General features: G+C 51.5%; 4 protein-coding genes across 4 annotated transcripts; 3 read left to right on the forward strand and 1 right to left on the reverse strand.

The window, feature by feature from the left end:
- Positions 1–1,973: 1,973 nt before the first annotated feature.
- BU24DRAFT_355415 (uncharacterized protein) lies at positions 1,974–3,625 on the forward strand (the record flags this gene model as incomplete). Its single annotated transcript, XM_033523853.1, has 4 exons — positions 1,974–2,028; positions 2,099–2,163; positions 2,229–2,261; positions 2,315–3,625. 4 exons carry the CDS (start codon positions 1,974–1,976, stop codon positions 3,623–3,625), a joined length of 1,464 nt encoding a protein of 487 aa, XP_033379461.1.
- Positions 3,626–5,668: 2,043 nt separating this feature from the next.
- On the forward strand, positions 5,669–7,653 carry BU24DRAFT_436403 (uncharacterized protein; the record flags this gene model as incomplete). Its single annotated transcript, XM_033530155.1, has 2 exons — positions 5,669–5,711; positions 5,972–7,653. The coding sequence occupies 2 exons, from the start codon at positions 5,669–5,671 to the stop codon at positions 7,651–7,653; spliced, it is 1,725 nt and encodes a 574-aa protein (XP_033379462.1).
- Positions 7,654–8,590: 937 nt separating this feature from the next.
- Positions 8,591–9,873, reverse strand: BU24DRAFT_427332 (EF-hand). The gene is made up of 4 exons (XM_033529201.1): positions 9,771–9,873; positions 9,627–9,679; positions 9,277–9,573; positions 8,591–9,187 (listed from the first exon to the last, which is right to left on the reverse strand). The coding sequence occupies exons 1-4, from the start codon at positions 9,820–9,822 to the stop codon at positions 9,065–9,067; spliced, it is 525 nt and encodes a 174-aa protein (XP_033379463.1). The 5' UTR covers positions 9,823–9,873; the 3' UTR covers positions 8,591–9,064.
- A 153-nt stretch (positions 9,874–10,026) lies between these two features.
- Positions 10,027–11,154, forward strand: BU24DRAFT_427333 (DUF1770-domain-containing protein). The gene is made up of 2 exons (XM_033529202.1): positions 10,027–10,626; positions 10,704–11,154. Exons 1-2 carry the CDS (start codon positions 10,111–10,113, stop codon positions 10,728–10,730), a joined length of 543 nt encoding a protein of 180 aa, XP_033379464.1. The 5' UTR covers positions 10,027–10,110; the 3' UTR covers positions 10,731–11,154.
- Positions 11,155–11,413: the final 259 nt, after the last annotated feature.

Here is an 11,413-nt window from a genome sequence, read left to right on the forward strand (position 1 = left end):
GTACGGTATGGTCTTAGTATGGTATGGTTATGGTTGTGTACAAGGTGCATGTGCTTGCGCTTGCGCGTGCGTGTGCAAATCTGTGTGGAGCGCAGGAGGCGCAGAGGCAGCTCCCGATGTTGATCGATCTCGCTTATGACTCCGGTTGGGTGCATTCACCTTTCAAGTAATATTTAGTTACCTTGTCGTGCTGGTCCTCGTATCACAAGTACGGGGAAGAAGGGGAAAATTAAGGAAACGGGGGCGTCAGCCTCACATGCTCGTAGCCTCATAGCCTCGTCCCCAGCCGTAGCCTTCCATCATGACAGCGCCACGCCGATTCCGTATCTGCATACTCCGTACTATGTGTGCTCGTAATGGTGGGACAGTCAAGTCACAGCCGTGGGTGGCTGCGCACCGGATGGCGATTCTTCAAGGTCGAACTCTACATCTGTACGAAAGCAGATGGATTTAGTCAGTTGTGTGTCTCTTCAAATGAGTAGCCAAGTCTGGGGCGGCCTTCCGAAGTGTCTTGATGAGTGCGATACTTCATCATGTGGTCTGCTGTTCGTGACCACCAACATCATTGGACGAGGTCGCTTGATTGGTCATTGACGCCATATAAATGCTTGGACGCTCTCCGCCTGTTCACGGGTGAGATCAAGATCAGTCTGCTCCAAGATGAGAAACCTGAATCCGACTACAATACTTATAAGACTAGACATGTGTCCTTTTCGACGGATTTGGTGACAGCTTCGAGGTTTTGGCTGTAGTCGAAAGCAGGTTCATAGACAGCGTGTGATACTTGCAGTACTCCGTACTCCGTGCACTGTACTCGTACCACCAACAAAGCAATACCGTTGAGACGAGGTCGTACAGCGCGCCCAGGGTCGATAGTCGTAACTACCTGAAGCCGTTGCCGTTCGCCGGGGGCTTGCTTCATGTTTCTAATCCATGACCGCTTTGACAAGAAGTTTGCTTACACGAGCATTATGGAGATGTCCCACGATGTTGTCTGCGTTATGTACAGAGTCTCTGAGTTGCGTAAGACCATGTACATAGGTTCTAGTATCTGTCTAGACTCCATCGTAGAGGTGCAAAGCGGAGATCAGATTGGACGATGAGATGCCGAGCATTCGAACGCGTGTATACCGAACCACAAGACAAGCAGAGAAAGGCAAACACAACCGTTGGCGAATCCGGCAGAGGCGTAGAGACAAATAAGAACAAAGCGTCGCCACACTCCCAAGGAATGTTTGACGCGGCCAGTTGACGTCGCTGCCCTAGATCCGCTTAGTACTCGATACACATACGAGTACCGCGCAAGTATCTATTCGTCTCCATGAGACTTCTGTGACAATCTCAGTTGTTATATCACCCGGATCTTGCAGTAGCAAAATAATAATGGAAAGGATCAAAGCTGCTTGTACATACTGGTAACCTTGCGGTGGTTATTCCTTTGGGGCTGTGCATCTCCCAAACGGTCTTTTTTTTTAAACGAGTCCATTTCACCCCATTCCGGAGCGACATCCTCCTATTCGTTTCGCTTTGCCTTTTTTTTTTTCATACGGCAATTACTTTTGATATTGCCACTGATATTGACATTTAAATTGATATCGCACAATTGCCATATATCTCCTCGCATAATCTCCTTTGTCTTCTCATTTGGGCGGAGGATCCGAGCTTTGCGGAGGATTTAACTTGTACCCAAGAGTAGTAATCTACCTACTCGTACCTTAACCTTAAGTAGGACGACGTTGACTAGGCCACCCTCACCACCAACAAACGTCGTCGTCAACTCACTCACTCGCCGCAAAACATCTCGTCAACTTCCCGCCAATACCTTATTACCCTCCTCTCTTCACTCCACTTCTCTTCCCTTTCTCTTCCCTCTCCCCATCCTATCGTGCGCCGACTGATTCCTACCGGATTGCAAAACAACAACAACACACTCCCTCCGCATCATAGGGGGACCCCGCTCGGCAACTTCCACCATGGCCATCAAGAAGCGATTGACCAATCTGGGGAGCTTGATGAGGAAACCTACCTGTATGTTCTACGCGTCTTCAATCTACATATCTCTGACTCTTGACTGACTGTTCTCTCTTTCTCTCATTAGCGGCGCAAGACACAGAACACTCGTCCGATGCGGACACACCAGAAGCCAATGCGCAACGAGGAGTGGTATGCGCGCCATTCCTACCTTCACTTTATCCCACTGCCGCTGGACGGCGCTGATCAAGCGACAGAGACTCTTTTGCGAATCTGGCGCCGCAAATTCTGTATGTCTACATGGATAATTATTTGGAAAATTAGGCATAATAACCTCCAGCAGGGCGAAGAGGTCCTACACCTTCCCACCATCGTCGAAGCCGCCGTCGCAAGCCCCCATGCTGCCGCCTCCGCTGCCTCGCAGATTCGCAAGTTCCTCTCCAAGGACAACTACTCGAAGCCACACGTCCAGTACAATGCGGTCATGCTCATCAGGATCCTCGCAGATAACCCAGGGGCCTCCTTCACCAAGAACCTCGACAAGCAATTCGCCGACACGGTCAAACATCTGCTGCGGAATGGACAAGACCCGAGTGTGGCGCAGATTCTGAGGGAGACACTGGATGCTATGGAGCGCGAGAAGGCGTACGACACCAATCTCAATACGCTATTCGCAATGTGGAGGAAGGAGAAAGGCCTAATGGCAAATGCCCAGAAGCAATGGGGCCCCCGCACACTCAACGCACCAGCCTGGAACGGTCAACAAATTCAAGGTGGATTCAACTCGGGAGGCGGAGGTGGAAGTCGGACTCGCAGCCTGCCACCGCCGATAGAGCTGGCCGGCCGCATCGAGGAGGCGCGTACATCTGCCAAACTTCTCCTACAGCTCGTACAATCGACACCCGCGAACGAGCTCATAGGAAACGAGCTCGTCAAGGAGTTTTCGGAGCGGTGCATATCCGCGCAGCGGAGCGTACAGGGTTACATCAATTGCGACAATCCAGCACCCGACGATGATACCATGTTGACCCTGATCGAGACGAACGAGCAGCTATCTCTCGCTGCCTCGAAACACCAGCGTGCAATCCTCCAGGCCAGGCGAATGCAGGGACAGTCTCCCACTCCCCCGATCTCCACTGCCAATAACCCACCGCAGAGCATGTACAACCCGCCTCCGCAACCGCCGCCTCGTCAGGATCCCTCCCCGGTCGCGCCCGTCAACGCCGGCTCAACCAGCCCAACAAATAGCTATGACAAGACCGAGCTACCGCTACCGCCGTCCCTCCAAGCCGGAGGAGGCAACCGAAGACCACAAGCCGCCGCTCAGCCCGAGGATAACCCATTCGCAGACACCTATGCCGCCCCCTCTGGCCCACCTCCTGGTCGCGCCGCGGACGACGACGACGCACCTACGAATGGACACCGCGGAGGATCGCCGACATCGTACAACCCAGGCTACCAGTCCACTCCCTCGTATCTGGGCCGCCAGGAGAGTTCTGCGAACCACCTCACGATGCACGGGGGTGCGCAACCGATCGCGGAGGGCAACGAAGGTGGCAACCGCCCCGCGACGCCGGATCAGAACCGCCCGAGGAACCGCGACAGCGACGTCTCGCCCATTGCGGAGCGTGCGCCCGTGACATACAGATTCTGAGCATTTCGACGTGGAATTGATACTTACTGAGTTGCGAAGCGGCGGCGGATAAGGGAGCGAGATCTGCAGAAATCATGTCATGTGTTTTTTCAGCCTTTCATCCACCCATCATCGGATAAGTAATCTGTCTGCGCCAGCGAGGGGGAATGTTTTCTCAGACATCGGGAGAGAGTTTGCTCTCATTCCCCGAGTTCATTGTTTTATATCTGGTGTTTGGATCGATCATACAAGCGCGAAATACCTCTTCATCTTCTTTCCTCCTTTTTCATTGATCAATTTTCCTTTTTTTTCTTGTCTCGTCAAATTCCCCCCTCCCCTTTCCATTGATCCACCCAATTGTTTCATATATACCTACAGTCGTTAGCCGTGCCGTGGATTCGCTCTTGCGAAACGGCATGTCCTTATACATATGGGCCTACATACCCACCCCTCAATATATACTTACACCATGACAGTCGATCGTCTGTATTTGCTCTAATAACCGTACATCTAGTGTTTGTGAATCGTAAGGGATACTGAAGCACCACCTTCATGACCATCTCACGTGCCCACCCCTCCCTCCCTTCCTTCGCATCACAATACGAAACAACCCTCGTGGCTCTCGAACGAGGCCTGGCCTTTCCCCCCCACGCTACGTTACGCAGCATGCATGCACACATGGGGATGTTCGATATGGGGGCGGGGAAATGGGGGCGTGAGGCTTGTATGTCGTGCTACGTGCATATGCGCGAGTACAGTTGGGGTAGGGGAATCGTATGGGATGAGATTGGGGATGCAGCCTGGGCGACCTCAACTAATAGATTGAGGATGATAAATCGTGAGTGTGCTGTTTGCTGCTGAGGGAGGCCTTATGGAGATGTATGTGTGATACGTTCTTGTCCTGAATGGATGGGTGGGTGGAGGAGTGACGTGAGGTGTGAAAGTGAGGGAGGGGTATTAATGTGTCTACTGTATGTTTACACTCTAAGATACTACACACAGAAGTTACATTCTCGTAGGTATATAAAACTGTCGTTTTAAAGATGCTCTCCCTATCATATAAAGTTCCATTATATTTAAGTCCCTTGTAGTTAACTATAGATACGAGTATAAGTAATACTAATACTCCGTACTTTATGTATGCATTTGGAAAGAAATGCCGAAAGGACGACCATTTAGATATTGCCCCACCAAGATTGATCGTCCAACTACACACTACACGTACACTACACTACACTGTACAAACCCTTCCCCCAATTTCTAGGCTTGTTAACTTGTTCCTACGACGTCAACCGATCCTACTAGCACCACACTTAGCACCGTAGGCGCATAGAAAGCCACCCTCTTATTCCTTCGAGGCATCCTATCGTATCTACCGTTGCCGGCGCCAAAAAAAGATGATCTATCTCCCCCGCGGGATTCATCTGGCTCTGGCTGGCATCTGGAACTACCCTTGATCCGATCCGACCTCCGCGAACCGCCATCCCTACCGCAAAGAGTATAAGTAGGGTAAGTAAGTAATGATGAAAAGTCTTTGACGACACAGGAAAAAGGTGATGAGGAAAAAAGGCCGTACATATGAGCTACGGAACTCCCGCCGCAGCCTTCTATTTTCCTTTTCTCTTCATCTTCACCCATCCGCTTTTCGCCCGTATGAGAACGACAGATCCTAGGACAGGTGATTGACAATATAACTACAACCACCTATACCCACCTACCTAGGCATCTATCCTGTTGGGGAAGAATCTAGCTGGGGTGGCTTTTTTTTCTTCTATTCTCTGTCTATACCAAATCGACTATCTCCCCACCCAGAACCCGCTGCTACCCACCTTTGAATTACCAATCAAAATAATTAGTCCTTTCACTCTCAACACGCCGTATGCGCGGAACGACCCTCGACGGTTGCTAAGTTTAAATATACGATCCTCACCTGCATATATCTCCCTCTTCTCTCCCTCGTGTCCAGCCATTGGGGTCTTTTCCCAATAATCCCCAAGGAAACTCTCCGGCCCATTCCCATCACCCCATGGCACCTGGCCTTGCTACCTCGATCGGCCGTCGTCCATGGCAAAGGAACTTCCACGATACGTGGACACGGTGATTATAGGTACTTTAGATTTCCTCTACTTACAGTTTCTTGCTTGGTCCTTCCTCGTCCTATTCGTTGTGTTACCTCTGCATCTGCAGCCTTAATATCTGCAGTTCCGCATTGCTTTTTCTTCCTCTAGTTCTACGTCATTGAAAAGCGCCTGCGGGTCCGAGATCGCGGCTCACGCTCGGCGATAAGCAATGCGATCTCTCTCTTCCACTATTACTGCAAGCAAACCAAATTGACAATTTCGCTGACCAAGTCCCTCCAATCGGCAGGCAATGGGCCTTCTGCACTGATTCTATCATACATACTACACGGCTGGATTCCATACTACATCGGCGGCCACTATGATTCCATCCTCGATGCGAAGCTGCAGGAACGCACTTGTCTTCTCGACCTGACGCCCGACCTGTACGCACATTTCCAAGCCTCGTTGAGATACTCGACGCAGGCGCTCCCCGTAAACACTCTGCTCGACACTCTGCTGAGGCCGAATGCGGACACGGAGATCAACCCGACATCATGCATTGAGTGGCGCTTCGAGCCCGAGAGGGCGATCGAGCACGTCGCGATCGGGCAGACGGCGAGGCCCGGCGGGCAATGGGCGGAGGACACGATCGAAGCGAGCAGAGACATAGGCACGCTGAGCTATGCGGAGCAATTGTCTCTGCCCGGATACACGTATTCCGATCATGTGAAAAGAGCAGGGACGGAAGGGCAGCAGTGCGATTTCGTGCGGCCCTCCCGCAAGCAGGTTGCGGAGTATCTCGAGGCGTACCCGCAGGCTGTCGGGATCGCAGACGCGATATACACTGCGACGGAAGTGAAGGATGTTCGACGGACGAGCAGCGGGGGGTTCGAGATTGGGAATCTGGGGGTGCGATGTAAACATCTGGTTTTGGCGTCGGGCATCTTCACGGTCAATCTTCCGCCTCCGCCCTTGCTTGAACCCGTCTCGCGCCTGGAGGACACCCGGGAACCGCTGTTGGTCATTGGGTCTGGGTTCTCAGCAGCGGATGTTATTATATCTGCCGCCACGGATCGCAAGATCATACACATCTTCCAATGGGCGCCAGAAAGTCGAGCGTCACCACTCCGCGGATGCCACCACACTGCGTATCCAGAGTACGCGACCGTATACCGCCAGATGAAGCTGTCGACCATCAACAACAGCAAAGCCCTAGCCGCCAAATCCCCCATGCTGCGACGAAAATCGAACCCTTTTTTCACCCAGCGAGACTGGACCTCACTCTACGAAGGTCTCCCCAACGCTGAAATCCTCTCCGTCGCCATGGCCCCCGACTCCACCTCTGCCAGTGTCGAAATCCGCACCTCCTCCGGCGACATCATCACCCGCCGCGTCGGGGGCCTAGAGTACGTCGTCGGCCGCCGCGGAACCCTAGACTACCTCTCTCCGCCCCTACGCGTCTCCGTGCTCGACGGAGCAGCAACAACGCAAGCCCCTCACCCACAATCCACGAGCATAATCTCCGGCCGCACCCTCCGCAGCAAAGCCGAATCCACCCTCGAAGTCTCCCCTAACGTCTTCATCATCGGCTCTCTAGCCGGCGACTCGCTGATCCGGCACGCGGTCGGCGGGTGCGTCTACGCCGCAGGCCGCATCCTCGACGCCATACCGACATCGCTATCCTCTCACCCCTCACCCACACTACTCCCCTGCTCGTCTACAGAGACGCCAACCACGACGACCGCATCGTCCTCTCACAAAGCAGATAGCGATGCAGGTGGCTCCACGTCGCCGACGACGACGGAGGCTTCGTGCGCGAGCCAGCACTCCGCGGCGGTGCTGACGAACGGACACTCCGATCTGCATCTCGACAGGCGGAAGCTGGCGCGCGCGGTTGAGCAGGCGAGCGAGCAGAATAGAGCGTGGGTTGAGACCGGGTGGTGGGCTGGGGGTGGGAGCGTGGGAGGATGGCCGGGGACGTTGAATTGAATGAAGTATATTCTGCTTTTGAAACGAATTTTTAGAATAGCATCGGGAGGTGGTGAAGCATGGAGGTATATATTTGTGAATTTTAGAAAAAAGGACTCCGAGAAGGGGCATCTGTGAATAATTAGGCATCACGAAAGAGCATGAGGTGATGGTAGAGGAAGAAGGCGTTGATACATAGGTGCATTGGTGGTTTTGAATATTAAATAATTCGTCGCATTACATAGCATATGCATCACATATATACACAAACACATACACATACATAGAAGAGGAAACAAGTTCACTTTCACACCCTCGCCGTTACTTATGAGATCCATAACGCAAATTCAATCCCTTCACCTTATCCTTCTCACCCGGTTTCCTAGACTTTGGTAACGTAGTTGATACTCTTTACCCAACGGTGCAACTCACATCCCACCCATCTTTTCATCTCTCACACACCTGGCACCAACCGAAAGAACATACGAATCCATATCACAAAACACCCCCACATCATTCCCGAATCACACAACCCTAATTCAAGCCCAAAAATCCACACGCACCTCCACTACTTTAATTAAACTTGCCCAACTCACTCAAGTCCACTCCAAACCTCAAACACCACAAATCATGTCTCCAGCAGGAGCGACAGGACCAGGAGGGAGTATGGCATCAGGCGAGTACGCACTGACGGTACTAGCCGTCGTGTTCGTGCTGTATGGCGGGCTGTTGGGGTATGTTGTTGGGAAGGTTTTGGTGATGTTGTAAGCATTGTTTGCTTTCTTGGGGGAGAAGGGGGAGGGGAGTGATAGTGATGCGAATGTATTAAAGACAGAGTGCGAAATGGATGGAAAGTTACGTGAAGTATGGATTGGAGTTGTTACAAGGCGAGTGGCTGCCACGACAAGGCACTGTTGTTTAGTGGGATATGAAGGTGTGCAGGTAGACGTGGATTTGGCAATTATGGATGTAGATTGTTCGGTGGACTGGAAGAGTATGTACATGTGCACCTTTCATGGCTTCTCGGATGTGATGACTACGTCGTGGTAGAAGGCTAGACAAGACAACGAAGTGACTAGTGATGACTTGTACAATACGCTCATGGCAATACCAGTCACAGCCTTATGAGTACATTAATCGCACCAGCAAGCAAGAGAGTACTGGGTTTGACATCAGTACTCTGGTCTTCAATTCCTACGTCTGTGTCTGTACGTCATAGAATCGTCCATAATAATGTTCGAAAAATCCTGTCGTCTGATGGATATCATGTACCTTTGTTGAAGATACAACCCTCTCATAGCCTGTTTCAAAAGAGAAAAACCCCTAAACTCCACGCCGAAAACCGAGTTGATGCCTTTGATGTTCGCGGGAGAGGAAACCCCGCCCGGGGGATGGGAAACGTTTCAGCAACAAAAGCCGACCGTCTTTGCTCCTAGAACTGGTCGAGAGTCATGCTCATCGAAATGTCCGTGTTCTCGACCATCTTCGTGAATTCCTCGAAGCTGATCTTGCCGTCGCGGTCCAGGTCGGCCTCCATGATGGTCTTGTCGACAATCTGTTCACTACGTTAGTCGAATCCTTACGTCATGTTGGAGAGTGCCGCAATCAAGTCGGTAAATCTCCCTCTAGGTCTGTGGATCGTACCTGCTGGAGCTGTTGGTCCTTCAAGTTGCTTCCCACCATCATCTTCAACACGATGAACAGCTCTCCGTTGCTGATAAATCCATCGCGATCAATATCGTACACCCGGAAAGCGAACCTCAGTTTCTCCTCCTTGTTGCCCTTGCTGCTGAACGCCGACAGTCCAGACACAAACTCCTGGAAATCGACGCTGCCGCCACCGTCTTCGTCGAAAATGGCGATCATGCGTGTTGCTAGCGGGTTCGATGAGATCTGTGGGAGGGCAAGGAATTCGTCTCGCTCAATGGTACCGGAATTGTCCTGGACGATTCAATCAGCAACGTTACGAACCGGCCAGGGGTGCTCCCTCATACCTTATCGAGCTTCATGAAGCGCTTCCGCAGGCGGTCAACCTCATCTCGATCAACTATTCAATCGCCGTCAGCTCATGCCCATGGCAATCAGCCCCGCGGGCAGCGCACACCGGCGGCGAGGCGCGACCCCGCAAAATTACGTACAATTCGAGCCAGAGGCGATGTTGTCGAGTATAGCAGAAGGTTGGTTTCCCATGTTGGCGGCTGTGTGCGTCTGTGGGAAAAAGAATATTATGTCGGGGGGGTGTTTGCTTCGGTTTTCGTGGAGTCTTAACTATAGGGGAGTTTGTTTGAGGTTCGCGGGGGTGGGATTTCTGGGCTGGATACGGTCCCACTGGTTTAAGCTTGCCAGGACTGAGCCAATCACGGTCACCATTTTTCCGCTCCGATTTCCGCCAAGCCTTTCGACATTCACGTCCGAGGTTTGTCGTCACTGCGCGCATCTACGGAGACTTGCAATTGAATTGATATAGAATCCTTCGAGATGGCGAATGACCCCGCGGTGGAGATAGCCTCCGTGCTACAGTTCGCCCACATCAACCGCCAGCCATCACCCAGGCACGACATCAACCCATCGACAGCTGCGTCAGAGAAAGAGCCGGTCCGCCTCCATTCACAGCACGACCCAGACGCAATTTCAGAGGCCGATGAAGATGAGATCCCCATCAGCGTGCTACAGCCCCTCCCGAGGCGGAAGACGATGCCACCTCTTCCCGACCTACGATTCGAGCAAAGCTACCTGAAGAGCATCGAACACGCGGAGAGCTGGAAAGGTGTTTTGTGGATTACATTCCGCGACCAGGTCCTGATGTGCTTCACGCAAGGTATGCTGTGGGCGCTCACGGTCAGCGGATGGCAACATTTCAACCGGAGCTCCAAGTTCAGCGGACAGACCATGGGCGCGCGGATACGACGGTGGTGGTGGGGCGTGAACAAGTGGTCGCTTCCGAAGCAGAACTCGGGACTAAGGAACAAGAATCTGGGGAGGAAAGCTGCGGAGGTGAGTGTTGATTTCCTGGGTGTCTGTAGACCTACTACTGGCATGCGAAACATGAGCAAGACTGACATTATACTCAGTATTACAAGGATCAGGCTGTCGACTAGAGAATTTAAGAGAACATGGGAGGATATACCAGCATTAAAGGCGTTTTTATTGGCGTGGAATGTATCCATATTCAAAATCATCAAATCGTCAACGAATCACAAAATGGGAGTTTTCAAGCAACGAATGAATATAACATATGGATGGGTCAAATTCCCTGTCGACAGAGGCCCTCTGTTCAACATTCCCGTGATTTATTACAATGACATAGACTGAATTCCCGTCAAACACATCCAAAAATGCGAGGAGCGTTTGCCTCGTTACATGGATATATGCTTTGAAGGGTGATATACGCCATCAGATGAAAAGCAAGTGGCCACTCTAAAAAGCAAGTTTTAGGAATATCGCGTTTCGAGACAGATCGGACTACAAGAATTCTAGTCGCAATCATTCAATCTGCAGGATCTAAACAAAATCAACCACTGAGAAAAGATCCCATCATACGTAACTAAAACATCTGTTAGACAAATTAGGTTTTTTTGCAAGTTGTGATGATAAATCATGTACCCAATCCTTCCGGCCCCGGATAACTGCTCCTCCGGTCAAGATCACAAATCTAGTAGTGGAGCAATAGAAGCCTTATGCCATATATGTTTCTAAATCCGAAATTGCATGTCTATAGGACATGAATCCATCATGCAAATGTTTGGCAAGACGTTATTTAGAAACGGCGTTACACATTATT

The sequence above is a fragment of the Aaosphaeria arxii genome, assembly GCF_010015735.1.
Source record: "Aaosphaeria arxii CBS 175.79 unplaced genomic scaffold BU24scaffold_10, whole genome shotgun sequence".
Lineage (NCBI taxonomy): Eukaryota > Fungi > Ascomycota > Dothideomycetes > Pleosporales > Aaosphaeria > Aaosphaeria arxii.

What these genes read in the sequence shown, in the direction of transcription:
- BU24DRAFT_427333 (XM_033529202.1), top strand. Translation starts at nt 10,111, where the DNA reads ATGGCGAATGACCCCGCGGTGGAGATAGCCTCCGTGCTACAGTTCGCC. An exon ending in TGGGGAGGAAAGCTGCGGAG is followed by an intron (nt 10,627 to 10,703) that starts GTGAGTGTTGAT and finishes CATTATACTCAG; the next exon opens with TATTACAAGGATCAGGCTGT.
- BU24DRAFT_427332 (XM_033529201.1), bottom strand. Translation starts at nt 9,822, where the DNA reads ATGGGAAACCAACCTTCTGCTATACTCGACAACATCGCCTCTGGCTCG. An exon ending in GCTTCATGAAGCTCGATAAG is followed by an intron (nt 9,574 to 9,626) that starts GTATGAGGGAGC and finishes TGAATCGTCCAG; the next exon opens with GACAATTCCGGTACCATTGA. An exon ending in AGGACCAACAGCTCCAGCAG is followed by an intron (nt 9,188 to 9,276) that starts GTACGATCCACA and finishes CGTAGTGAACAG; the next exon opens with ATTGTCGACAAGACCATCAT.